General features: G+C 47.6%; 1 protein-coding gene across 1 annotated transcript; it reads right to left on the bottom strand.

The window, feature by feature from the left end:
* On the bottom strand, nucleotides 1-27,568 carry ATP12A (ATPase H+/K+ transporting non-gastric alpha2 subunit). The gene is made up of 23 exons (XM_014731937.3): nucleotides 27,423-27,568; nucleotides 26,653-26,811; nucleotides 23,678-23,737; nucleotides 21,556-21,759; nucleotides 20,673-20,786; nucleotides 19,571-19,705; nucleotides 19,322-19,439; nucleotides 18,775-19,043; nucleotides 17,370-17,568; nucleotides 17,094-17,203; nucleotides 15,427-15,561; nucleotides 11,619-11,811; nucleotides 9,494-9,669; nucleotides 8,665-8,801; nucleotides 5,738-5,888; nucleotides 5,050-5,218; nucleotides 4,808-4,962; nucleotides 2,938-3,061; nucleotides 2,613-2,758; nucleotides 2,001-2,134; nucleotides 1,670-1,771; nucleotides 1,068-1,159; nucleotides 1-982 (listed from the first exon to the last, which is right to left on the bottom strand). The coding sequence occupies exons 1-23, from the start codon at nucleotides 27,429-27,431 to the stop codon at nucleotides 954-956; spliced, it is 3,120 nt and encodes a 1,039-aa protein (XP_014587423.2). The 5' UTR covers nucleotides 27,432-27,568; the 3' UTR covers nucleotides 1-953.
* Between the last annotated feature and the right edge of the window lie 75 nt (nucleotides 27,569-27,643).

Below are 27,643 nucleotides of genomic sequence, written 5' to 3'. Positions count from 1 at the left end.
TGGCTTTATAAAATACCTTTTACTTAAAAATGAGGCTTCTCAGGGGCTGTCAACAGGGTATGTGTCACACATAAATAAACCTAAGACACAGCATGAAACATGACTGACATAAAATGAGTACTGCAGAGTGCTTTGCAACAGTTTCACAAGAAACAAATATTACTGTTTGAAACCACAAAGGTTCTCTACTGAGGCTGAATCGTGGCAAATGAAAACCCCTTTGGGTCAGGAGAGCATTTGGAGCTAGGAGGTGCAAAATGGACTCGGAGCTCAGTTCTGGAGGATCTGGTGGTAGGGGTGAGGGCAACGCGGGAGGGAGCAAGGAGTCAAGATGGGAGTTGGGAGGGCACGGAGGACTGGTGAGATGGTGAGAGGTGGGATGAGGGAGTGCACAGCCAGGTGGCTGAAGATCTTTAAGAAGGAGGTCTCATAGTCAAAGCTGAGGCTGTCCATGTTGCTGTGATGTAAACCTGGCATCACTTCCATCTCTTGCAAACCTTCAGCTGAATTAGCCTTTTTTGAGCAAGGTGACTCTGAAAATACACGTTCTCTGGGAATTCACAGAAATCTTAGGGAGGTCATCGGACTTTTAAAGGGTGTCAAACGGAGGTCTGAGCAGTCCTGTCTGGAGCTTAAGGAGGAGGGAGACCCCAGCAGACGTCTGGATTACCTATTTAACGTGAGTGAGCTTTATATACATATAAACATGTCCTTCTTCCCTACACCATGACCTTGAAATTCACACATTTTTAAATAAGGAGATGGATATAGAGATGAAAAGTTGAATCTCTGCTTTAAAAGTACAAAACATCAGTGACCATCTTCCAGATAGCTCTCTGCCTTTTCTTATACGCGTTTTGATGACATCTCTGCTGCAGCGATCTCCCAGCTACTGGCCAGAAGATGAAGACATCCCCAGCATGCAGCCGGGAGGCCTGGGAAGTAAAGCCGTCTTAATAATACATGTTCTTATCCCACCAGCCTGTAGAGGTAGAAGAAAGTAAATTAGAAATGGAGAGTCTGTTGAAGTAGATAAACAGAGTCTCAGAAACCGCAGTACTACTTACTTCCAGGGTAGAGTCTGATGAAAAGTTTCCGCACTTCATCATACACCCAAATCAGAATGGCGTGTGGCACAGCCACAAACCAATACTGAGGCCTGGAAGCAGAAAGGAGGAAAGTGAGTCCTAATGCATAAGAGGCCTCGCCCCTGCCAATAGGCAGAGGGCTCCTTGCTCATTTTCCCTGCCTTCCTGGAAAGAACAACAAATATTGGGTCTGGAATGAATTCTCTGGGTGGTCCCTTATGTGACTTGCAAGAAATGCCCTCCTCATACCAATGTGCCGGTGAGAGTATATGGCAACATATACTCATATACAACATAAAACTGGAAAGATGCTTATTTAACCTGCACTGTGATGCCTGGAAGCAACATCTGCCTTTGAAGGAACCTGCTGGATGAGATGAGATGGTGAGGTTTGGAAAACCCATTTGCTCTTCAGGGAAAACGAAGAGGTCAAAGCCTCTGATTAATATATAACTGATTCCATTTTACCGCTTTTGAAAGACTTAGGGCAAAGAACTCCCTGGAATCCTAATGTTTCTTTAGGCTTTGAGAACTCAAAATGGGGCTGGCTCCTTCCTCCCCACTGTTGAAGTGGAACTCACCGGAGCATAGTGAAATTCAGGGCTGAGACACTTCCAAGGCCATAGGAGAGGATTAATGCGATGATAATCTGTGAGGCAATCCCCACCCAGATGACTTTATTTCTACAAGACACATAAAAGCAAACAGATTCTGAACTCCCACGGCCCCAGGACCATACGCCCAGCAGGGGCAATGCCCTGTGTTACAGGCACAGCCCTCATCATCCCGGCAGCAAAGGCCCGGGGTTGGACCCTGCAGTCGGACGTGGGCCGTACCTGTTACAGGCACAGCCCTCATCATCCCGGCAGCAAAGGCCCAGGATTGGACCCTGCAGTCGGACGTGGGCAGTACCTGAAGAGGCCCTGCTGGAAGATAGAATTCCTCCGGGTTTTCCTGATGATCAGATCTGCTATTTGCTGGATCATGATGCCAACGAAGAAAGCGGTGTAGCCTGTCCACTCTAGGTACTTCCTCTGGTACTGCGTCTGTCCACGGGCAGAGAAAGAGGAGGCCGTGAGACTATACTTCAGGGAGATTTCCACGCAGTTCTGTAAAGCTTTACTCTCTTCCCCTACCTCACCAAGACTGAGAGAGGATCACCTCCTTGTGTTTGGAAAGAAACTTTTTTTTCTTTAACCAGGTGAGAAGGGAAAGATGCTGACTTAATGGATCTGGCCCAACTGTGGGCACTGCTGAACTGGTTACTCTTTCATACTAACTGCAAAGCTAACATATAGAAGTGAGGTCCGGCATCTAATGTGAGGGATGAGGCTGAATCGCACCAAAGGCCAAACCAATGTAACCCAGTGGCCCCCAGGCCCTATGAACTGAGAAAACTCTCACCCTCTCTGCTGCATTAAGGTTGTCAGGGAAATGAGAGCTCTGAATCAGTCTTGGCAAGGCAGGGACAGGAGGGGAGAATGGGAGACCAGGAGGATGCTGATGGCAGAGCCCCTCCCTTACCCATTCTTGTCCATAGCTGTCTTCCAAGTCATTCACACTGTCCTTCTCCCACTCCACCCGGAGGTTAATGAGAGCGCTGGGTCTAAAGCCCTCCTGTGCATACACGGTGAAATACACAACAAAAGCACCCAGGGCTTGCATGAGGCCTAAAATAAGAGAGATAAAGGAGAGATGCTAAAATGACTTCAGAACCGCCCTGTCCTCATTCTCCTCTGGTTCCTCCTCCCATCCCAACCCATCCCACAAGGAAAAACAGTTTCTGACTGTGACTGTGAACTGTCTGGGTGGTCCCTTGTGTGACTTGCAAGAAGTACCCTCCTCGTACCAATGTGCAGATAAGAGTATATGGCAAGTGGCGCGTTCACCAGTCTGTCCTTCTTCTTGTGGCGAGGCTTCCTATTCATAATGTCACTTTCAGCCTTCTCGTAAGCCAAGGCAATGGAGGGGATCTAGAGGGGAGAGAGCCCGTGAAGCCACACACCAAGACACCACACTCTCCGTAGAATGAGGACAGCAAGGGGGATGCACAGCCAAGGGCCACGGAGCAGGGGTGGGCCTCATGGGCGGTGGTTAGTGGGGTTATGGAACTGTCTATCCAGGGTACAGGCAATGGGGTGCATTTTCTGTAAAGAACTTAAGAGCAGCTGGCTTTAAAAATCAGTCTGCTTTTCGATGTGCTGGCAGTTTTAACCAATGCTGGCGATAAAACACCTTTCTCCTCTGGGGCAGATTTCTCCTGCCACCCGCTCCCGCTTGGGCATGCCACTGGATCACAGTGCTTCCCTCACAGGTCCTCCCGCCTGCAGGGCCTGTTAAAACACAGGTCGCTGGGCGCCGCCTCCAACCTTTCTGATTCACAAGGTCTGGGCTGGGCCAGAGAGACTGCATTTCCAACAAGTTCCCAGGTGATGCCTGGGTCACACTGGAAGAAACACTGCAGCGGAGAAAACAGAGCACATAAAAAGGGCCTGGACCCCGTGGCCGAGTGGTTAAGTTCGTGTGCTCCGCTTCGGCGGCCCAGGGTTTCGCTGGTTCGGATCCCGGGTGCGGACATGGCACCGCTCATCAGGCCACAATGAGGCGGCGTCTCAGATGCCACAACTAGAAGGACCCACAACTAAAATATGCAACGACGTACTGGGGGGATTTGGGGAGAAAAAGCAGAGAGAAAAAAAAAAGGGCCTGGAAAGTGATCTGACTGTAAACTCTGGGGATCTCCATTCCCCTCTAAGGTCAACATGTCTCTGGCTCCCCTGGGATGTGGAGGTTGCCTGGGTACTGTGGAAAACAGGAGCAGGGAAGGTGGCAATTGGCAGGCACTGTGAGCTCAGGTTGCTCCCTGTTGCTGTTTTCCCCTTTGCTGTGTAAGCCAGAGCCACATGAATAACTGTCCTGAAACTTTCTTAAATGGTTTACGTGATGCCATTGCAGGTCACTGTGAAGCTTTGTAAAGTGTTCATCACTGCTACTTCTTCCTGTGTGGAGGCAAGGGGCTTCCTGATCACAGATGCTTTTACTTAACTAGGGGCAGCTGTGGGCCATCACTTTGGTCACTGGGCCCCCAACAGCAGAGGGACTATTTTGGTGATAGCTCCATCTTCTCAAAAGAAAAGGGAAGGTGGCCAGCCCGGTAGCACAGCAGTTAGGTTTGCATGGTCCACTTCGGCGGCCTGGGGTTCGCCGGTTTGGATCCTAGGTGCAGACCTACGCACTTGCTTGTCAAGCCATGCTGGGGTAGGCGTCCCACATATAAAGCAGAGGAAGATGGGCACGGATGTTAGCTCAGGGCCAGTCTTCCTCAGCCAAAAAAGGGAGGATGATTGGTGGCAGATGTTAGCTCAGGGCTAATCTTCCTCCAAAAATAAAGGAAGGATGTTAGCTGAAACTGACCAATGGCATATTTTTTTTTGGAGGGTGAAGAACTCATGTTTTGAAAAGCTCTTAAATGGAGTGAAGCGGTTTTCAATTCCAAACATTTGACAGATCTCTCTGTCATTTGCTTTGAAGTGTGGCCGGTGGGCCAGCAGAATCAGCATCCCTTGAGAGCTTGTTAGAAATGCAGGACTTCAGGCTCCTTCCCATCCGAGTCTGAGGAGCCACGATTTAGTCCATCTGCTTGCTCTAGAAGGTGAGGACTCTGAAGTTCACATCATCTGGGGTGGTTAACAGATCCTGTTCCCTTTCGTGCTACTTACTATGTCTGTGCCCAAGTCGATGAACAAGATAGTAATGGTGCCAATGGGCAGGGGAAGCCCAGCAATGATGTAGATCAGAAAGGGACACAGTTCAGCAATATTCTTGGTCAGGGTGTAAGCAATAGTCTTCTTTAGGTTGTCAAAGATCAGGCGACCTAGGCAAAGATGGTTCTCCTTATAGACTTGCTTTTGGTCTCCCGGGGGCCCCAGCCCTTGGTAAGACTACTTGAGATCTCACTTACCCTCTTCCACCCCGGTGACTATGGATGCGAAGTTATCATCCAGCAAGACCATGTCGGCTGCATTTTTGGCTGCATCAGAACCTGCTATCCCCATGGCAATCCCAATGTCCGCCTTCTTTAGAGCCGGAGAGTCATTAACTCCATCCCCTGTCACAGCAACAACTGCATCCTATGGGACACAGTGAGGAAATGGGAGGGAGCAGGTTCCAAGTTGGCAAGAACAACACAGGCCCCGTCTCGTCCTGAGCCTGCAAGGACAACTGCAGCTGAAATGAGGGGTTGATTTTAGGTTTTGGGCAAAAGACAAAGATGAGAAATCCCAGAAGAACCATGAGCTGCAAACAAGATGTGTTCGAATAGTTAAACCAGTGTGCGTGGGAGGTGAAAGTGGCTATTTTATATCTTATGTCTTTACACTTTTTGTTCTGTCACTTACGTTTTAAAATCTTTTATACTGTCAGAAAGCCTTCTGGGGAGGGTGGTGCTGCGTGCGGGAAAGTCTCAAAGGAGCGCAGAGGGTCAGCCCCTCGAGAGGGTAGAAACGTGGGGTGATGAGGACAGGCAAAGAACTGCCTCGAGAGGTTTACAAGGCACCACAGTCCTGATCTGGATCCAGATCTCAGCCCCGCTTTTCCCCATGGGACGGTGACAGACCGGGAAGTTCCTCCGGGTGCTGCTGTCCACCCACCTGCCGTTGACAGCCCTCCACAATGATCAGCTTCTGCTGGGGAGACGTCCGGGCAAAGACAATCTCCGAGTAGTCAGTTAAGAGCTCGTCCAGCTGTTCTGGGCTCATGTCCTTCAGCTCCATGCCGGTCACCACTGCGGCTTTAGCGTCCCTAAGAAAGGCCAGAAGGAACCGGGTGAGGCCAAAGGTTGGATCTTAGGTTAAAACACTGTTCTGGGCAGGAAGTGGGCTGAAGCCTCTTTGGCTTTATCTGGAACCCACTGTCTCCAACACTTAATACTCTAGTGGGACGACAGAGTTATGGGTACTGGGGACCCTTTGGTCTCCATTTCAAGACAGTAAGCTGAGGCTAAAAATAAGGCCATTTCCTGGTATCAAACAACAATAGGAATAAGCCAGGCAGCCTTTTCCTCACAGGAATGGGTGCGAAGTGGTACTTCCTGGGGCAATGTTTCACTAAACAAGTAAAAGGAGGGTAAAAAAAACCTGCCTGTTTACATGTTTTGGGTCCTAGGATTTAGCTTATGCCAAACACATGGGTAACAGGTCTTTGTTGTTTATTTCTGATGTATAGGGTGTCTCCTATGCAATGAGCTATGTAGGGAGAAAAATTTATTGAGGTCTTCTTTGGGGAAAACTAGTGTCTGCTGACCATAAGAGTAAGGTTCTAGAAACTACTGATTATGCAGATCTGATGGTGGTGTCCCCTGCTAAAACTCTTCAAAGGCTTTCCAGATCTGAGGGCAGACCCTCCTTGAGTCCCTCCCTGGTCTGGGAGGCCGGTGCAGCCCGTGTCGCTGAGCCTCACCTCTCCTTTGCTCTTCCCTCCTGCCCATTGGACTCCCGGGTCTCTGCCCTCTATCCCCCACTGCCCTGAGGCCTGTGTGGGTCCTGCTGCCTTTGCCAGAATGGGCACCCTTCATCTCACCTGCCCTTGGCTAACACTCCACATTTCAGCCTTCAAATCTCAGTTTAAACACTCTAAGTACAAAACACTGCATGTCTTTTTCTATACGTTTTTTAAGTTTTGAGCTTTTTCAGGTCTGTTTTTTCCTATTGGTACTCAATATTGGAATTCCAGCACTTGGCTCAAACTACAGGTTTTCCAAAGTTCTGATAAAAAAAAAATATAAAAGTAAGATAAGGAGGAAATGGTGTTTCCTTTCCCCCTACAGCTGCAAAAATACAGTTATTACATGGTCATGAAGCTAGAGCTGATAAAATGGATAACTGAAAACATTCACAAAAGGATCCACCCCACTCTCCTGCTCAGTGTGGTGACTGGTATGAAAATGTAGAATCCTATTATCTTTAAAAACAAAACTAATAAAAGCTCCAAACCTGCTTTTGTAGATGAATGTTACTATTATGTAGACGTGTTGGAACACTCTCAGACTACAGATATTGTTGTTGTGCCCGGAGGCTGTAACTCTATTTTGTTGTCTTAAGCGGTGATTTGTTGCCCTGGTAATAACTTAGCACCTGACAGCTCTGGACTCCTAAAAGGCATGAATACCTAGGTAAACTAGAAGAGGTTCACTGGTCGTTCCCTTTTTTCTCCACATTTGTAATAAAGCCAATTACATTTATTTTCAAACTGAGGCTTTGCAGTCTTTGATCATTTAAATTATCAACAGTCCGGTAACTCTCCTCCTGCTGCCAGCTCCTTCATCCCCTGTGGGTCTCCTTCATTGTACTTATCACAAATCGTTTTTATTTTTCTGTCCCTCTGGCTAAATGGAAAGCTCCCCTAGGGTGGGGAGACTGTATGGTCTGTTTGCTACTAGAAATGGTTTGAATGATTTCTCAACTTTACGATGCTATGAAAGCAAACTGCATTCAGTAGAAAACGTACTTCGAATTTTGAATCTGGATCTTTTCCTGGCTAGTGCTATGCAGTAGGATCCTCTCTCGTGATGCTGGGCAGCAGCAGCAAGATGCAGTTCCCAGTCAGGCACGTGAGCACGAGGGTAAACAATCCATACACTTACACCTGTTTCTACCCAGACAACCATTCTGTTTTTCACTTTCTGTACAGTATGCAATAAGTGATATGAGATGTTCTATATTTATGATAAAATAAGCTTTGTGTTAGATGATTTTGCCCAACTGTGGGCGAGCGGAAGTGTCGGGAGCACGTTTAGGTAGACGAGGCTAAGCGATGATGTTTAGTAGGTGAGATGTATTAAATGCATTCTCAACTTATGACATTTTCAACTTACTATGGGTCATCAGGATGTAATTGCATTGTAAGTCAAGGAAGATCTGTCTGATTCCAGTGTCTAGCACAGTGCCTGGTGTGTAGTTGGCACTCAGCAATTAATTGTTGAAAAAATTAATACATGAATGAATGGGTAGATGAATGGATTAGAGAATGGACAAAATTAAAAGAATTAAGAGACACAGGAAAAACCAAGTCTTTTCTTAGGAAGCTTCCATTCTATTTACTACCAAATAAAAAATAAAAGAAGCGTAAATTTACATAGCTACACATTATGAAGCAACTGAGCAGATACTTAAAATGTGCACTAGGGGAGAGCACAGAACCCAAAGGGTTCTTAGTATTCCTGATTATACAACTGGATCACTGGCAAGTAATTTCATATAAACTCCTTATTTCAGTTTTCCTCTCTAAATTGGGCACTTAAGTTTTCAGATCTACCTCATTGGGTTTTGCAATTTCATACAAGGAATACAATACCAATTTCAATACAGTGGTATCAATACAATGCCTGGCCCATATTAGGTGCTTGATAAAATTCTGAGTGGATGAACAGATATCTGAATTATAGAGGAAACCAGCCTACCATTACCCTGAGAGAGTGTTAGGCAAAAAGGGGATTTACTTCAAACAGTACAGCTCTTTAGAGCCAACAAGGCCCGGTGGAGAAGAGCTTGAGTCTCTGCTACACCAGTTCTGGGCTCACCGTTTGCTCACTTGCTCCACAGGAATGTTGAGGCGCTTTGCAATGTCTTCCACTGTCTCACTGTTGGCTGAAATGATACCTACACTCTTGGCAATAGCTTTGGCTGTGATTGGATGATCGCCTGTAACCATAATAACCTAGAACAGAAACAACAAGAAAGATATGTGGATAACGAGGAACTCAGCTGGCTGGAGAAGGCACAGTTCAGTATTGCCCATTCCACCATGACCTGCAGAACATGGCTAGTGACTACTGTGGTTTGCCCTTATGGGTAGTTCTTAATCTTTACTTCAAAGACACAACTGTCTTTGAAGGACACACTGATCCCATTGGCTCTATTCTTGCTCCTAAGCTTCTTACGTTTCCTCCTCTGACATTAGAGGAATTTTCTCTTTGATGTTATTTTATTGGTGAAAGGGCTAGTAGATGTCTACTTGGTACAGCCTCATGGTGCTTCAACAGCCTTGATATTAACATGGTAATGGAATTACTATTTTGGTTTCAATATCACGAAGGCAAATGGATTATGGAGGCTAGACCTCAAGATTAAGTAACAAAACCTTTTCTTGTCTATCATAGACACTTCATGGCACAAGGGGATAGCTTTCTTCTCACTGCAGCTGTCATTGTGGTTTATTCCACATAGACAAAGTCATTTTGCTTTCATTGGACAGGTACTGAAATCTTAGTATAGTAAAAGTAGAGATTTAAGAAAAGGGAATTATGATATTCACTTAGAGAGACCTAAATACTAACTCCTATGATAAATGTTCTCAGAAAGGGATACAACATACATGGAGAACTTCTTAAGTCAGGAAAATGACCCCACCTTGATCCCTGCACTGCGGCACTTGGTGACCGCATCAGGCACGGTGGACCGAGGTGGGTCGATCATGGACAAGAGCCCCACAAAACAGAGGTTGGAAGTGGGAAAGTTCACGGTGTCTACATCAAATGAATACGTTTCTGGAAACTTGTCTGCTGGCAGGTAGAGATGACAGAAACCTGGAATGGGCATGAATTTGGGAGTCAATGAAACTAGGATATGAAATGACAAAAGGAAAGGAGGAACATTGTCATAGACCCTCGGTCCTTCATGATTTTACTAATACTTCAGGGTATACCACAATTGTCTCTTCCAACTCTACAATGCATTTCATTATTAGGAAAGACATATTTCATCCAAAAGTAATTTACTGTGTGCCAATTAGGTTCTCTGTTACGCTCCAGGGATATAAAGACCAAGAGTGGGCAGCCTTGACTTCTGAAGATGTCCCAGTTTCGTGTGGGGACAGAGACAAAGAGAGAGAGCCTGATGAAGCACGGGGAGTGTTGCAGTACAGAGTGACGCTTCTGCCACCTGGGGAACCACAAGAGAGTCACAGAAGAGGCCACGCGGGAGCTGACTCTTGAGAGGAGTTAGACACTCTCCAGAGCAAGAAGGGAGGATTAAGGGTGGAAAGGCCATTTTAGGCAGAGGAAACAGCACACACTAAAGCACAAACTGAGCCAAGAATCTGGGGTGTCAGGGGAATGGTAGAAAGCTTAGTCTCTCATCAAGATAAGTGCGAGAGAGAGGAGTAGACGGAGGGACAGAGTAGAACCACTGGTTACTGAGCAGGCATCGGCCTCTCACAGGTTGAAGTAGACGGGATTCCTGCCCCTGGGGGGACGTCCCAGATCGTGTGACTTTCCCGTCAGCTTTTACATCAAACTGATTCTCAGCATGGCCCACTGCTTTACATGTTTCAGTAAAGCACAGACTTAGAGAGTCAAACATGAGGCTCCTAGAGCGACTCTAGTCAGATGGGCAGCAATCCTGCACTGAAAAGATTGCCTGGTGCTGCAGGCATTTTGAGGCAGGCGTAAAGCATCATCAGCTCCTTTGTATATTTTATTTGCTTTACAAACTTAAATATCCTTTAGAAACACTTTCCACAGATTCCATCTCTCCTGGCAAGAACTTTCAAGATGTTTAATGAGCCTTATCATCAGCCATGAACATCTTGCTACCTTGAATTCATCATTCTGTGGTTCAGAGGTGCCATTTTGTCAACCCATGATGCTCACAACAGAACACATCCTGAGACGCCACCGAAGTCACCACAATTAAGCTCCTGCCACAGTGGTTCGACCTATGTAGTCCCTTTCACCTCCAACAGCCCCTGTCTCTGTTACTGGCAGTATTTTTTCCCTAACCGTTAAGTGGGAAACTTCAAAAATTTTTTAAACTTACTTTTCTCCTCTAATTAGTTGCTAAGTCTTGCCAATTCTGCCTCCTTGAAGTCTTGCCTATCTGACCCCTCCTCACATTCCCATCCCCTTGGATCAAATTCCCGCCTCCTTTCACCTTAGTGGGGCAGCATCTGCTACTGAGACCCATCCTTCTCCTCTCCCTGCTGCTGCCAAGAAGGATCCTTTAAAAAACACCATAACTGACCACTTCGCTCGCTGCAAAGCCTTCAGTGACTCTCCACTGACAGCAGAGTGGACCCCCAGCTACTCACCCACAGAAGGCACTCCATGTCACCGTCCCCCATTTCTCTTCCCAGCCCCATTTCCCATGACCACATCATCTCGTCCACCCTGCAACACTCAACACAGACTGGGCTTCCAACAGTGCGTGCACAAATCTATCCACCTCCACCTCTGTGCTCTGCCTGTGTTCCTCCTTCTCCTGTGAATGTTTTCCCCCACCTCCCTTCAAATACTGCCATTCAAGGCCCAGCTGAAAACGTAACTCCTTCCATAAAATTGTCCCAGATCTTCCTTATCTGGAACTAACCACCCCCGTTGATGCTATCTACCACGCTGTTAACCATATTCTTTCTATGATTCATGTGGATGCCACAGCTACTCTGATAGATCATCAGCCTGTCCCAGCTTGTGTGCTGACGTGGCAGAGAGCCTCACACCAACAGGTGACCAATAAGGTTCTGCCACCCAGCGCTCACCCAGCACGCGCTCCCCAAGGCCTCCCAGCTCCATGTACGCTGTGTGGAAGGCCTCAGCTGTGCTGTCGTCCAGAGGCTGCTCTTGGCCATTGACCATGATGGTGCTGCACTTCTCTAAGACCCTCTCAGGGGCCCCTTTCATCACCATGAGGAAGCGCTTGTCACTGGGGTCATCTGTCTCGTGGATGGAGAGCTGGAGAAAAGGAATTGAGTGCGTTAAGCACCTCATGCTATTGAATAACGAAACCGTCTTTACTCCTAAGGGCCTGAACCATACAGATCTTTCAATTAGCAATATGACAAGAAGATTAAAAATATCCCTTTCTCCCATTGGGCTACTCATCCTTGAAATGGAAAGCAGTGTTCTCTACAGGCATGTCCCATCTTTCTTATTTTGTGGCCAAGTAACACACAGAGACCTAGACAGTCCCAGCCCAGAGGGGCACTCTGAGTTTGAATCCAAACTAAGTAGAGCTCGTCTTTCAGAGAAACTGGCTGCTTCAGGGAGGCCAGATGTGGCAGTCAGCCCGTGAGATCTTCTGCCTTGAACAAGACCTCCTGGGGCGGCCACGGGGCTTGGAGGGCTGAGAGCCACCCGTCTCTAAACTCCCTGCTGTGAGCAGGAACCTCTCAAACCCAAGCTATTCTGAGCTCAGGCAGGCACGAGGGCAGCAGGAGTTCCTGTGCCACTTCATGTACATATTGATTCAGTTTGACTGTCTGGAAGTGAACGAAAATGGCAGAGTGTGAGGACATGGGCATGCTCATGGACAGGTATCACAATTTTAACATCGATACCCTTTGACCTAGTAATTCTACTTCGAGATTCATCCTAATAAGATAATCGAGAAAAAAATGAAATGATTTAGACAATGGCTAAGTCTTATGTAGCCCTTATTATATACCAGGTACTCTTCTAAGTCCATGAAAGGGATTTCAGGAAGCAGAGTGTTTGGGAGAGAATGAGTATGTGACAAAGAAAAATTCTACCATTTTGGGTCTATCAGTTGATTGTAAATCAGTAGTTCTTAGACTTTTGGTTATCAGAAATGAGTACAAAAAAAAAAAAAGGAGAAGGCAGACATAGGGCTGCCAGGTTTGTTTGTTTGTTTTTTGCTGAGGAAGACTGGCTAACACATGTGCCAGTCTTCCTCTATTTTACATGCAGGATGCTGCCACAGCATGGCCAATGAGTGGTGTAGGTCCACACCCATGATCAGAATCCACGAACCCGGGCTGCCAAAGCTGAGCATGCCAAACGTAACTGCTAGGCCATGGGGCTGGCCCTCAGTTCTTTTTTTTTTTTTTATGGCCAAGAAAATACATTAAAAAAACAACCAACATGGGGCCAGTCTGGTGGCATAGTGGTTAAGTTCACATGCTCCACTTTGGTGGCCCAGTGTTTGTGGGTGTGGACCTACACACCACTCATCAAGCCACACTATGGCGCCATCCCACATACAAAATAGAGGAGGACTGATGCAGGTGTCAGCTCAGGGCCGATCTTCCTCAAGCAAAAAGAGGAAGATTGGCAACAGACGTTGCCTCAGGGCCACTCTTCCTCACCAAAAAAAAAAAAAAAAAAAAAAGACCCAAAACCAAAAAAAAAATCCTCAACTAACAAACCAAACCAAATGGAAAACCTCCCATCTATTATCACTACCATTTTCTCAAAGATAGGGCATTTTAACATTTAAAAAGTAGAAATAATAAACACTTCTATAGTGTGTACTGTTCTAAGTGCTTCACATATTGACTCATTTAATTCTCAAAACTACCCTCAGGCTATGGGTACTATAACTATGGCCTTTTACAAAAGAGGACTCCAAGGTGCAGAAAGGGTAAACTACTTGTGTGCAAGGTCACACACTAACAGGTGGCTGAGATGGGATTTAAATTCAGGCCAGCAGCCTCCAGAGTCTCTGCCTTAATCATACAGGATATAAAGGATAATCTTTTAAATTAAACACACTCATCTTTATAGAAAACTTTATAAAATATTGTCCTAATTTTCCAATTTGCCATAAACTAGTGAAAATATTTTCATGGACCAGTCTCAGTTTGGGGAATTGCTATTCTAAGATCAATAAGACATAGACTTTCCATTTTGTTTCCTTTGGTTGACTGATATCCAAGACCTTCCAAGGTCCTGCTGTCTAGAGCTCCTTTTTGAGGACTGAGTGTTGCTCATGTGTTGACATAAAATGGCGCTAACAGTGGCCAAAGGGGCCCTGTGAGCCCTTCTGCAGGAACCCAGACAGGACCCTCTCTCCTTTCTAGCCCCAGCTCGGGACAGTCCACTTTCTCCGCCAACGTTTTGTACGTGAGGCCTCACAGAACCTGCTTTTTCTCATTTCTCGCACGACGCGGAAAGTCTTTACTGGAGTCGATGGAGCCCCAGGAGGATTCTGAGTCCTGCTGCTGATTGGAAAGATCATCAACCTAGTCCTTAAGAGCACACACGTTGGGGGAATTGAGTAATTCAATACATGTGGAAATAACTACATAATAGCTATTATTACTATTGTTATTTTAGGATTATTACTCATTCTATTTTTCACTTATATTTTTAACAAGAGATCTGATTTCCTGGCTTTCATATTTTATATCACACATTTTTGTTAGCTGCCTATTTGGCTAACTTTGATTCTTTATGGGCTCATTATTCACAAAGATGTTTGCAACACAAACAGTTCTTTTCTAATCCTAAATTCCATCCAAACAAAATGTGTGAGTAATCCCCAGAAACTTCTACACAAACATGGTTAACCTATTTATAGACTTCACTGTTATGCAAACTTCAGGTCACAATGTCCCCTGTGAGCTCTGGAGTCTGTGGGAAATCCCACCGGCAGCAGTACCTTGGGCAATAAACTGTCACTTGTCCTAACATGAGGACAATGGAGACAGTTGATTGCTGGCCACCCCTGGAATGAGGGGAGACAACGAGGCAAGGACGGCCGTCCTCCTCCTGAGCAATGGGTGAAAGGAGATCCCTATCGACCGCATGTGGGCAGAGCTGGAAACAGCGTGGCTGATCATCTGAGAGGCTGTGTGCTGGTCCTCACAAAGGGCAAGACTTACTCACATGGCCTGAACTCAACTGTTCTGCCTGTGTTGTGGTAGAAAAAGCAGAGACTCAGGAGTCAAAGGACCCACAGGTGGCAAAGCCAGGCAAGGGTGCTACGGCCGACACTCATGTGTAACGATCAAGGGAGCTTTGGCCGCACAGCTCCTGCCATTCACAGGCATGAACCTGTCGGAAGGATGTTGACAGGCAGGTGCCACTTAGATGCCTGTGTGACTCTAGTCAAGATAACACTTCTCAGAGCCTGTCTCCTCACCTGTAAACTGGATTAATTAGTCACAGGTTTATTATAAGGATTAAACGAGATAACGTATGTAAAGTGCCTGACGCAGACTAATGGTGTGGTAAGCTAACTCTCTCCACCTTTCACCTCTCCTTTGGGATCTGGCTGTCCCCCCTCAGTTGTGTAAAAGTTACCCAGTGGGGGTGGGAGTGGGATGTGTGTGTGGATGTGTGTTTGGATGTAGGATAGACAGGTCATTCATAGGAGCAGCCAGGCCCTGACAAGATCATCAGCTTTTTTTCTCTACCTACTTCAGACAAACGAAGGCGGCCAGCAAGGGAGACCTGCTCTGGGTTTACCAGAGGCCCAGGCCTTGCATCCCTGAGGACTATTTCTGAAGTCAAGTGTCGTTCCAAAGATGTACTAACCAAAGGATACTTACAGGCAGAAACACCATCCTAGTGGTAACAAAGATTCGGGTGTGAGGAAAGACTCACCTGAAATTTGTTGGTCGAGTTAAAAGGGATTTCAGCTACTTTGCGGTTTCTTTTCCTAATTTCCATCACATCACCCAAAATGACCTCTGAGAATTTCAAAAGAGCAGTTTCTGAGGCATCTCCAACCACAACTTTCTGAGAATCAAAAGAGAGAAACAAATATTTGCAGCACGTAATCTGGTCCTTTTGTGATTATTTTCAATGAACCAGCACGGAACCTGACTAAGCTTACCACATAATTAGGGAAATGAAACAATTACACCACAATTAGTGATGACTCAAGACCATGGCAAAAGTGTTAAACTGAATGGTGCCACCTACTGGCATGAGGGAAGCTGGGAAATGGGAGGGCTCTGTGAGAGCGGGGTGGTTTCCTGGGAAAAGAAGCCACGAACTAGATCCCAAAAGATGGGTGGGTTACCCTCAGATAGAGGAGCAGAAACCAGAATGCCAGGAATGAAGGCATGAAGTAGGTGCCAGAAGTGCAGGTGGATGTGGAGAGACGGTGAGGTACGGAGGGCCCAGAAAGGCAGGCTGAGCCTCGAGAAGCACAGAAAGCTTTTGTGCAAAGTTAGGTGAAGTAGTTCATCTAATGAAGCATTAAGGAAAACCAGTGGCGTGCGAGCGAGACGAGGGGAGGGGCCAGCTGGAATCACGGAGGCCAAATAACAGGTTGGTCAATTATTTAGATGGAAGGTATTAGTGATAATACAAATGTAAACTCATAGACATTTCAAAGAAAATGATATGACTTGATGATTCACTAGATATTAGGAATCAGGAAAATTTAAGATGACTTCCAAAAGTTTTGGCCTAGACAACAACTAACGTGGTTATGTCATAGAAAAATAGAAAACACGGGACAAAATGTTGATTTGGAGCCCGGCTGGGTACAGGTGGAAGGTGACAAGTATAATTTGTTGAGAGTCTAACATGGGAAAACTTCGAAATGGGAACACACAGCTTGCTGGAGATGCATGGAGTTTGGGTGAGAAATTAGAACTGGAAATAAGGATTTGAAAGATAGCAACAGAGAAGTGATTGGCCAAAAAGAGAATCTGATGAGCTATCTGAGAATCTGATGAGCTGTTTGATGAGAAAGAAATGCAAACACACAAGAAAGACAAAGAGTCAATGAAGGAAACAGATGGCAAATAGAAAAGTCAGGAGAACATAGATTCAGTGACTTGCTGAGTGAAAAAAGATGAGGGGAGCAGGGGAGGGGGAGGGGAGGGGAAGGGGGGGAAGAGGGGAGGGGGAGGGGTGTAGAGCCCTTAGAGCTCCATCTACTGTCAAGAAGGCTATGTTCTAAGACCAGTCCGTCTATTTCCATCCAATTATATTTTTAACTTTGGTGAACAGCATTGATGTAATAAAGAAACTTAGGCTATATCTACTCAGCTAGTAAGGAAGTTAGGAAAGTAACTTGAAGGCACATCCATTTTCTGGAATGAGACAGAATCTTCAGAAGACCTAAATCAACATTCTGAGAACTTTCAGACATCTCTGTGACGTCTCAGAGCTAGTTAGAGCAAACAAAATTTCTCGCAGGTCTTGTGAGTCAGACCTGCTCTTACTAGTGCAGACTGCACTCAGGTGAGAGATCAGATCAAGCACTGAATCAGAAGAGAGAAAGTAACATCACAGCAGCTGTGATGCAGTGTTACCTTCATGATGGGGACACTCTCCTGTCCAGGTCTGAACTCAGCTCGGTTACACAACGTTATTATCTTTGATAGGGAGGCCCAGGTCCCAGAGCTTTGATCAAAGACTTGGTCTGGAAAACAGAAAGAACAGGGAGAGTTGTAGGGGCTGGGCCTGCTATCCATGAACCATGCCATACAAACAACTCTCTGGGCCTGCAGACCACCGGGGCACGTGCAGCTCAGTCCTCTGCTCGAGTCCACGGCTTTGGGCCAGACTGAAGGCTCCAGAAGACTCACTTGAATGGTCTTCACTAGTGTCAGCCACGAATATCTGATTATCGAACCAGAGATGGGCCACGGTCATCCTGTTCTGGGTCAGAGTCCCCGTCTTGTCCGAGCAAATGATGGAGGTGGAGCCAAGGGTCTCCACGGCCTCCAGGTTCTTCACCAGGCAGTTCTTCTTGGCCATCCGTTTTGCTGTCAGCGAGAGTGTCACCTAGACAGGAGAGAAAGACAGACGCTTTGAGAAAAATCATCACTGTGAACTGAGGTTCAATAACAGAAACAGCTGGAGCTGGACTAGTTTCAGGACAGGCATAGTGACAGACGCAGCACAGCTGATTCAGCAGCTAATAAGCCACTATAAAGCCCTATATGCCACAATCCTCTCATTAAATATGGGACACTTTTGTCCCTTCTCCCCTTGAAGAAAATGATCCTGAAGGACCCACAGGTGGCAAAGGCGGGCAAGGGTGCTACGGCTGACACTCATGTGTAACGATAAAGGGAGCTTTGGCTGTGCAGCTCCTGCCATTCCCAGGCACGAACGTGTCAGAAGGATGTTGACAGGTATGTGCCAGAGCTTGTCCCAAAGTGCTCACTCGTTGCTTTGGGAAATCAAGAAGCACTTGTGTATCATTTTAAAGATTCTTAGCTCTCTCTTTTAAACCCTCAGATCTCACAGGGTTCTTCGGCTCTGATTTCTTCAACTTATTATCTGCTAGGGTCAGAAGAGACCTGAAGCTCAAAAACTCCTTCTCTCCAGCTTTGCTCAGGACAACACCAGGCCAGTGATCACGCAGGCCACAGCAACACATAACTGGAAATGTGAATGCCCTTCTCCCCACCTCATGGGGCCTCCACGGCAGAGCTGGGGGAGTGAAGCAGGGGTTATTTAAGGATGAATTAAATGAGCCCTTACAAAGGGAGACCCAAAGCTGAATTTAGGGTCAGTGGCAGGAAAAGGCTGAATTGCTTTGCAGAAAAAAATGGGAGGAATTTGTGTGTGCCTGATAGCAGGAAGAAAAGTAAGGTAAACAATGTGCCTAAGTTCCTCAGTTGTAGAAACAGTCAAGGAAGTTTTTTTTTCAGGAAATGTGAGGAAGGCAGCAGACTTCCAGAAAATCTGTAAGTAGTGGTTCAAATCTGTTTTATCTAGATCTTAAGGGGCACAGTAATATAAGCGATTTGCAGACACATCTCCTGAAAATGAAAACATGAAGTTTTCAAGGACAGTGCATTCAAATATTAACAATATCATAATTCCGTTTATCCCTCTAAGAAACAGTCTATTTAGAATGTCCCATGGTTGTCCCCGACAGGGAGGGAGTGTTGCTCTGAAGATGAAGGAGACTTGCAGTTTACACAGGAGAATGGCATGTCTTAACAGGCTCAGGGGACAGGCCACCTAGGATGGACTCACAGTGACAGTGGCCAGGAGACCCTCAGGCACATTGGCCACAATGATGCCAATGAGGAAGATGATGGAGTCCAGGACATAATACTTCATGGACACCGCGATGATGAAGAAAAGGATGCCAATGGAGACGGCCACTCCTGCCACAATGTGAACAAAGTGCTCGATCTCAATGGCAATGGGTGTCTTCTCGTGTCCGACTCCGGAAGCCAGTGAGGCGATCTGACCAATGATGGTGCGGTCACCCGTGTTGATGACCATGCCAGTTGCTGTGCCTACAGGTGAAGTAGACATTTTATTCCAGGGGTTCTCAGCTAGGAGAGGACCACAGCCTGCTTACAGGTCCTCTCTTTGGTAGCCTACACAATCAAAGGGCATTACAAAGCACATGACATTACAAAGGCCAAACATCAGTTCTCTAGGCTCTTCAGTTGCATCTTTTCTCTTGGAAAGGCTTTGTAGCAAGAGACGATAAAGAGATAAAAATATAAAGCCTGAGGACGGAGAAGTGATATGGGTGGCACATGTGGTCCTGAGAGCCAGCCCGACCTACCTTCCAGACAGGTTGTGGAATAGAAGCCGATGTTCTTTGTCTCCAGGGGATTGTCATGGGTAAACTCGCAAGAGCGGGACTGGGGTTCAGATTCCCCAGTGAGAGATGAGTTATCTACCTAGAAGAAATTTTGAAAAAAGTTCAAGATTAGGCATCTTGTTCCCTGCCCTAGTTACACTGAGACCTGGAAAGACAAGAGGAGGCCAGCTAGTTCTGAGCATAAACCTTGGGGTGCCCCGTGACACTTACCTTACAGCCCTGAGTAGACAGCAACCTGATGTCTGCAGGGATCTTGTCTCCTCCTTTAATCTCCACTATGTCCCCCACTACCAGCTGCTCTGCAGGGACCGTCTTCTTCTCTGAATCTCGAATGACAAGAGCTTGCTGTAAAAGCAAAATATGACAGGTGCCTCAGATCCTGAAATAATGCAGACTCTCCTCCATCTACACCTCACCAAACCTCAGGAATGGGAGGCAATGGAAGCCACAGCTGTCAGAACACCAAAAAAGGAAACAAAAGACTTTTACTTGGGACCTGAAGACCGTAAGAACTATTTCTTCTTGAGGAGGAGCTCATAGAGAAATTCTTGGAAGCAGGAAATCTGCTGTGGGCACATCCAACAAAGCAACAGCCCTGGGCCTGGCAGAGAGGGAGCCAATGAAGGACGAGTGATCCTGGCTGGGATGCCTAGCAAGAGTCCTGAAGGTTGAGCCAAAGGGTTTAATGACCTTGCTCAGGTCAGGAAAATGAATGGAGTGGGAGGTGGATCTTGGCACAAGACTCCATGCAGAATCCCCTCTGGCTGGCAGCTCTGCGGCCCAGGGACAGCGTGGTTCTCCTGCTGTGCTGACTGGTGCACAGTCTCCCAGAGGACACCTGACAGGTTCCTGAGGGAAGCGGGGAGCAGTGGGCCTCCCACGCTGAGTATGTCAGGGCAACACGCACAGAGGCTCCGGAACAGGAGCAAAAATGGTCACAGATACAAAATCCCAGGCTGATCTCCCTGGTGACCAGTGAACACTCCTGAACTTCTGCAGTTATTCTCACAAGCACTTGGATTACTTTTGTCCAAACAGTCCACCAATGCTTACGGACAGTACCAGAAAATGTGGCGCAATGACTGCTTCTGTCCTACTTTATTCCTGACTAAGCATTTTCCTGTGTCTTACCTCAGTGACCATCTCAAAACCCTTGAGGAAATAGGGGTTCAGAGATCAGGTCACTTGTGTAAGACAATGGGGCCAGGGCTTGAGCACAAACCCTCTGTCCCTAAGGCCCCACTCTCCTCCTCATTTGATGCTCCCTCACTTGAAGTCATGCAGAGCCCAGAGAGGGATGGCTGCCACTCACCTGTGGGATCATCTTACTGAAGCTGGCCATGATATTGGTGCTTTTTGCCTCTTGGTAGTAAGCAAAGATCCCTGTTAAAATAACGACCAGGGCAAGCACACAGCCCAAGTACACCTGGGTGAGGAGGAGAGACATCAATCAGAAAAACAAGCATCAGGAATGAGCCAGCTCCTGGAGCTAGAGCTTGCCATGGGAAGGTGAGGGAGAGGGCAGTTGTGTCCTGGTGTAACTTACAGGCCATAAAATTTACCCACTATAAGTATATAATGAAATGATTTTCAATAAATTTACACAAGGTGCAGCAGTCACCACAATCCAGTTTTAGAACATTTCCATCATCCTAACAAGACCCTTTGTGCCGCCCCCTCCACCATCAGTCATTTCCGGCTCTGGCCCCCAGCCCTGCGACCACTGATCAGCTGTCTCCAGGATGTGCCTACTCTGGACATTTCCTATCAATGGGATCACACAGTGTGTGGCCCTCTGCATCTGGCTTCTTTTAGCCTCACGTCGGCTGACTCAGCTCTGTGGTTTTGGTTCTCAGTTCTCAGCAGGCACAGATGCTCTCCGTGTGAGAGGGAGAGAGTCCAAAAATACTCCACATGGATACAGACCCTTTTTTTTTTTTCCACTTAGAACTTACAGTATTTCTCTCTCTTTTATTAAAATTCATGCTCATACTGTCTCTGAGACATCAGAGAGTCAGATATAATTTCTATTTTACAGCTGGGAAAATTGATCTTCCTAAACCCTTGCAGTGATTGATCAGTGATGGACTCTTGATTCCAGCCCAGGGCTTCGCTCATAAAGACCTTACTTTATGGATCTGTTATCCTCTGCTACTAATTTAGCAAAACCAGGAAGGAGATCCCCTGTGCCTTACGCTGTCTAGGGACGAGGACTTATCGTTGAAGTACTGAATCCCATACGCGATCCAGCACAGGATGGCTCCTATCCACAGAAGGATGGAAAACCCCCCCACCATCTGCTTGAGGAACTTGACAATCTCCGGGGTTTCCTTGGGAGGGGTGAGGGCGTTGGGCCCATTCCGAGCCAGGAGCTCAGCAGCTTGGGTGCTGGAGAGACCCTGAGAAAGCCAAGCAAAAAGAAACAGGAATTAGACATTTCTCCGCCCTCAGGGGTTGGAAGTCACACTTCCACGTTGCTACCGTGCCCAAGGAGGCAGGTATTACCATGTGCATGGAGCCCCCTCCACCTGCCTGGAAATCCTGTACTATCATTCACAAGGATTTTTCCCCACAAACTGTCTTTTATGGAGAAAGTCTTTTGACATACCTTTTCTCTCTAATTATATAGTAAACAACTTAACAAGTAAGGACATTATCCTTGTTCATTTTTGTGTCCTTTACAAGGTCTACTGCTTTTTCTGTAGTAGAGGCTCAAATATTTGTTGAATAACTGGATTTTGAGTCACCAACTTGATATCATCACCCCCTATTTGCAATTCCTTTTCCAGAACCCCAGGCTCCTCTTTCTCAACGACTATTGAACATTTCCGCCATGTGGTTCCAAGGACATTTCAAATAGTATAATTCAAAATAAAATTCCTATCTTCTCCTCCTTACTGCCTTCTCTAGTCTCTCACCCCCTGCCCCGCCATGGCCCCGTCCACCACGGGACCAAACCTCCTCTTCCTCCTGGTTCTCCACCTTGGAAAACGGGATTAGGGATTCATTCAAAACCCCTGCAACACAAAGTCCAATGAGTTATTTCTCTGAAACGTCTCCTGAATCCGCCTCCTTCCTTCCCATCTTACTGCTGCTGCCCTGTCTCAGATGCTCATTTCACAATCCTGGACTATTGTCCCATTCTTCTAGACCCTTCCATCTCCCACTTAAAAAATACATATGTATAGATATATTTCTAGATATCTATATCTACCTTCTACCTGAATTGCCTTTTGAAAACTAATCCTATCAATAAAACCACTTTCCTGTTTAGAAATTGTACCCCTTATACAACTAACATAGTCCTTACCCCTGAGTTTAATACGAAAGCGCTTGACAGTTACACGCATCACCTCGCGCCAGCCTCATTTTCTGCCTCACTCTCCCCTTCCCATGCACGCTGGCTCCCGGGACCCTGGATGGCTCTCCAGATGCACTCTGTTCTTTCTGGCCCCCTGGGTACTCCGCCAACTGAATCTGAATCATCCTCCTATGCCCCAATTCAACCACCGCCCCATCCGGGGAGCCTCCTCTGGTCAGAACTTATCATTCTCTCAGCATATAAATGGTAACCCTCTCATCTGCCACCTAAGCAGAAGAGGGTGAATGCTGACCCTTTCCTCCACGCCCGCCTCTCCTGCTCACTGCCTTCCTCCTGAAGACCAGGGATCACCTGCTCCTCTTTGCCCCTCTTACTGCTACTCCAACGTGTTGCACATAGTAGGCATTTTTGTTGACTTGAACAGATGTTACCAAATCTCCTGATGTCAAGACACCAAAACTCTTGAAATTTGAGTTTGAATGCATAGAAGGAAGCAGTACTTCTGTAGCAGGAGAATTTGTGAGAGCTCAGGAGCACACTAGTGTGCCCTGGAGGTGTTGTCCCTTCCTAGAGGAGGTGGACAAGCCAGGTTCTGAGACTTACTCTGGATCCTTGCTTTTTAACACCGGTTTTCCCCATTCTTCAATAAGAAGATTGTGCTTCCTGGTTGCAGGGAGTAAAAGCAACTTCTGACCAAGACAATGAGGAAGCATCTGAACCGTTCTGGGGACACCACAGCTTTCCTCCACACAGTCAAGAGAATTATGACCAACCATACAGCTCAGCGGAAGGCTTGACCAGGACCGTGGTTGAGAAACACCAGCTCCTGAGGTTAACCAGCCCTCTCTCATGCCAGGCGCGTGGGTCACTGGCGTCCTCAAAGTCACTCATCCTAAAGGTGCCGTGCTCTTTTCCACACACCCTCAGCACACAGCCTTCTCCTTTGTACACTCACTGGGCTTCTCTTCCCTGTCACCAGTTCCCTGATGACTCACCGTGACGATGTTGGTACCATATTTCCTTTCCAATTCCTTAATGCTGAGTTTGTGGTCCTCCTGAAGTCCATGAAAGGAACAAGAGAGTGAATTAGATAATTCCGAAAGACTCAAACCCTAAGCTTTGACTAGCCCATGAATGCTGGGAGCAGCACTGGAGGATGGGAGGGGGTCAGGAAGTGTGGGAGAAAAACAAAGAAGCCTTGTGCCAGGTGGTTGCTGCAGGGACGGGAGAGGCGAGCTGCAGGAGAGACTGGTCCTTCTGACACACCGGCCAGGGCACTTTCTGGCCAGCCCCGAAGAGTTCAGGCGTAATTTCTCAGTTACCACATAGTAGCTGTCTTTAGTTTTTATGAACAAAGCAGTGCATTTCACCTCAATCTGATCTCCAACACATTCGAGTCCTGGCACACCTGTTGTCCAGACACTGGCTGTTGGGATCCTTAACTCAGACCTGAATTCTGGGATTAGTTGAGGGTGATGAGCAAAACCAAAGCACATCATCTGTTCTGACAACTCCTCCCCGTGCAGCCCTCCCTGGTAGGTAGTCTCTGGCAGAGAGAAGCACGCCTTTCCTTATTCAAGGACTTGAGACTCAGTTCACCGGTTAGAGAAGACCTGCAGATTTAAAACCTGCCAAATAAATACCAGTATGACCCATACTTGCTAATTTGCCACAGATTCATTAGACTAAAGCAGTTTCTCAACCTTGGCATTACTGACATTTTGGGTCAATAACTCTCCATTGTGGGGGCTTCCACCCACTAGATGCCACCTACTTGCTTCCTCTCTCGAGAAGTGATAACCAAAAATGTCTCCGGACATTGCTAAGTGTCCCCTGGGGGATAAATCCTCCTCTCCTCTCCCTTTGAGAACTACTGCACTCAAGGGCTAGAAGCCTCTTCGTGTAGCAGAAAACCCCACACTCAGCATTCTGTAAACTCTGACTGTCCGAAACAAAGACTTATGCTGATTGGTACCAGACCACCTCTTTTCTTAAGTTTATGCAAACAAAGTTTCATGTTGCATTAAGAGATTAGACTTACCAATAAAAAATTTTTTGCCCTCTCCTCAGCCAGCTTCTGCTTTACCCCTTCATTCATTATACCGATTACCAACTGGATATGGATTCAACAGATTAAGACACAGTTCTGGGCACACTATGCTCAGTTCTGGGCAGATACAATAATGGATGACTAGAGCCATTGTTTGCATGGACGCCTCAGACTTTAAGCGGCTTGTACTGTGAGGCAGAAAATCTTTCCTCCCCCCTTTAGCCCTGGCTTCAGGGATGAGAGTATGGAGAAGAGGAAGGAGGTGGGGGATGTCTGGGGTACACTTTGCTGGCCAGCCCTGGAGTAGCACAGGACAGCATCCAGCAGCTCAGGCTAGGGTCATTAGCAACCTATTGTTTATTCAGAAGCCAGAGAGACTTGCTTCCTTATCAGGTTCTAATTTGCTGGAGAGGTCCAGATGCAAGAGCATCCCAGTATGCTGTCACAAATTAGAGGATTCTCGTGAGAAGGCTGGGCATGAAGCAGGGAAGAAAGATGCTCCTCTCAGCCCGGAAGCGGGGGAACACTTTGGCTAATACTACGGAAATTATTCTTCTGTATTACACATCTTGACAAAATGCTCAAAGAAGGGAGATCTCACTATAATAAACAGGCATATAACAGAATGGATACATGTTCATGTTACAAGTAGCAATTTCAAGGAAGACTAGATATGTCGTCAATCCTAAACGCCAGAGATGCACAGGAAATAAGAACGAGGAGCTACTGTCTGACGCTATGCCAAGTCTTGCCTGCATTCTCTCACTTGATGCTCTCAACAACTCTAAGGGGTAAGCACCGCTTTTAATTCCTGTTTTTCAAACTAGGAAACTAAACTTCAGTCGAACTGAGATTTGAACACAGGTCAGTCCAATTTCAGGGCCGCGTTCTTAAACGTCTCTCAGAACACATACGAACAAATGCCTAGTGGCACGCCAAGAATGCTTAATGAGCTCTCCAGGAAAAATAAATGAAAAGCCAAATTTCGAGCTACTACACGTCAGTCAGCTTGCCAAATTCCCACGTATCTGACAACTGCTTCTCGAGCCCACGGGAGCTTGTGCCAGTGCCAGCATCGGCATACAAACCTCAAGCAGCCATGGAGCTCTAAAGCCTGCAGGGACCAGCAGGGACAATGGAGCACCAGCTCAGCTGGCTGTGGGTCTCCCCTCCGGCACTCCTGCGACTACCAGCACTGCTCAGGGCGGCAGTGCTGTTCTCCATGTGGCCAGGTTTAATAACACCAAAGTGCTTCTTCAATGGTAATAACATCGGGCTTCCATTAAGCACTTTACTCACAAAATACTCTGCCTGTTATCCTACTTTCCCCCTGACAGACCCACGCAAATTATTTCCAATTTACATAAAGGAAAAGGAGCTTCAGTGATGCTAGATAGCTTGCTCCCAGTTACAGGTCAATCAGCAGAGAAGCCGAACCTCGGCTGAACCTGAGGTCGTCTGAATCCAAGCCCAACGTTCTTACCCCTGGAACTATTCTTTCTCAGCCGGCCTCTATACCAGAAATCTAGCAAGGTTGAGTGGTTTTGGTTTCCTCCTGGGCGGTTCCAGCTCAAATAGTTTTACCTTATCAGCAAAAAACTGAGCGCATGGTTACTTCTTTGTCAATGAAGCAGCCAGGAAGGGGAGCGGCGGCCATGCCTGTGGGGCCTGGGTGAGTCTCTTGCCCGAGTTCCACTTGGGAGTGCCTGCACCAGAATGCAGGAATCCCGCGGAGGCCTGGCCCCTGGGCAGATACTATCACACCGTTTTTTAAAATCTTAAACAAGGAAACAAATCTGAGATTTTCAAGTCTTTGGGATTGATCTTTCTTTAGTAAGAGGTAGGTTACAGGGGCAAGCTCTCAGGGGGAGGGGCAGTCCTCAGTGGGACCCATTTGGCTAAAGGACCAACTCAACTGACCAGATCAACTTCTTTCTTAAGCTCCTCTTTCTGGTGATTCTTTTTGAGTTCCAAGCGCTTGTCCTTCAGACCCCTGTACTTCTCCTTGCCATCCCCCGTGTCCGTTTTCCCCACGTCTTCAGTTCCACTGAGCTCCACAGAGTAAATTTCCGGCGTTTTCTGAAAGAGAAGCAGACGTGCAATATTGGCCCAAGGCAGGTTTTCCGAAGCGGTGCAGAGCATGTCTCCTGGCGGGTCAGGAGCTCAGGCAATGGAGCCCGGCCCTCCTTTCACCCTCCTGGGGAGGGAGGAAGGCGCAGCGTTGCGGGATGGGCTCTCCCCACCTTCACTTTTCTCTCCTGTCCTCTCCTCCTGGCTCAAGGAAAGGCTGGGTGGGGACAGGCCTGTGGCATCTCCCTAGGTGGACCCCTCCCTGGAGGTAGGGAAGTGGTTTCCCCCAACTCGAGACAAGATCCCTCCCAGGGGCCGAAGAGCCTCCCTAGCACCTCGTTCCCGCAGGACACTCTGGCCTGCGTCCCGTTTCTTGGGTGGGGGATGCCCACTCAACTCGTGCACCCAGCACCGGGCAGGAGGCTTTCCAGACCACCACGCGTCCGCGCCAGCCCCAGCCCGCCGCCGCGCTCCGCGCTCCGCACCGGAGCCGCCAGGACCCCGGGGCCGCTGCCCCGCGCGCAGGGACTCGGCCCTCCGTCCAGCCAGCCCCTCGCTGCCGGCGCGGCTCGGCGGCCCTCCCGTCCCTCGCGCCGGCCGGGGCGCGGGGCTGCACGCACCTGGGCCATGACGCGACGGGCGCCGCCGCCTGCGGAGCGGTCCCTGCGCGCCTCCCGCGGCCGAGCGCAGCCGCTGCCCCCGGGCCGCAGCCCGGCCTTAAATGCCGCCGCCGCCCACGTGCCTGCGCCCAGCCGGCCGCGCCGGACGGCCCGGGGGCGGAGACCCGCGCGGCGGGGCGGGGTGGGGGGCCAGGAGGGGAGGCCCTGAGGCCCGCGCCCCG

The sequence above is a fragment of the Equus caballus genome, chromosome 17 (assembly GCF_041296265.1).
Source record: "Equus caballus isolate H_3958 breed thoroughbred chromosome 17, TB-T2T, whole genome shotgun sequence".
Taxonomy (NCBI): Eukaryota; Metazoa; Chordata; class Mammalia; order Perissodactyla; family Equidae; genus Equus; species Equus caballus.
The sequence above is the reverse complement of the archived record's forward strand: the minus strand, read 5'-3'. Positions and strand labels throughout refer to the sequence as shown.

Coding starts and splice junctions, on each gene's coding strand:
- ATP12A (XM_014731937.3), bottom strand. Junction 2,135..2,612: donor ACAGCTATGGACAAGAATGG/GTAAGGGAGGGG, acceptor GCCCGTGGACAG/ACGCAGTACCAGAGGAAGTA. Junction 1,160..1,669: donor CTGAATTTCACTATGCTCCG/GTGAGTTCCACT, acceptor TTCTGCTTCCAG/GCCTCAGTATTGGTTTGTGG.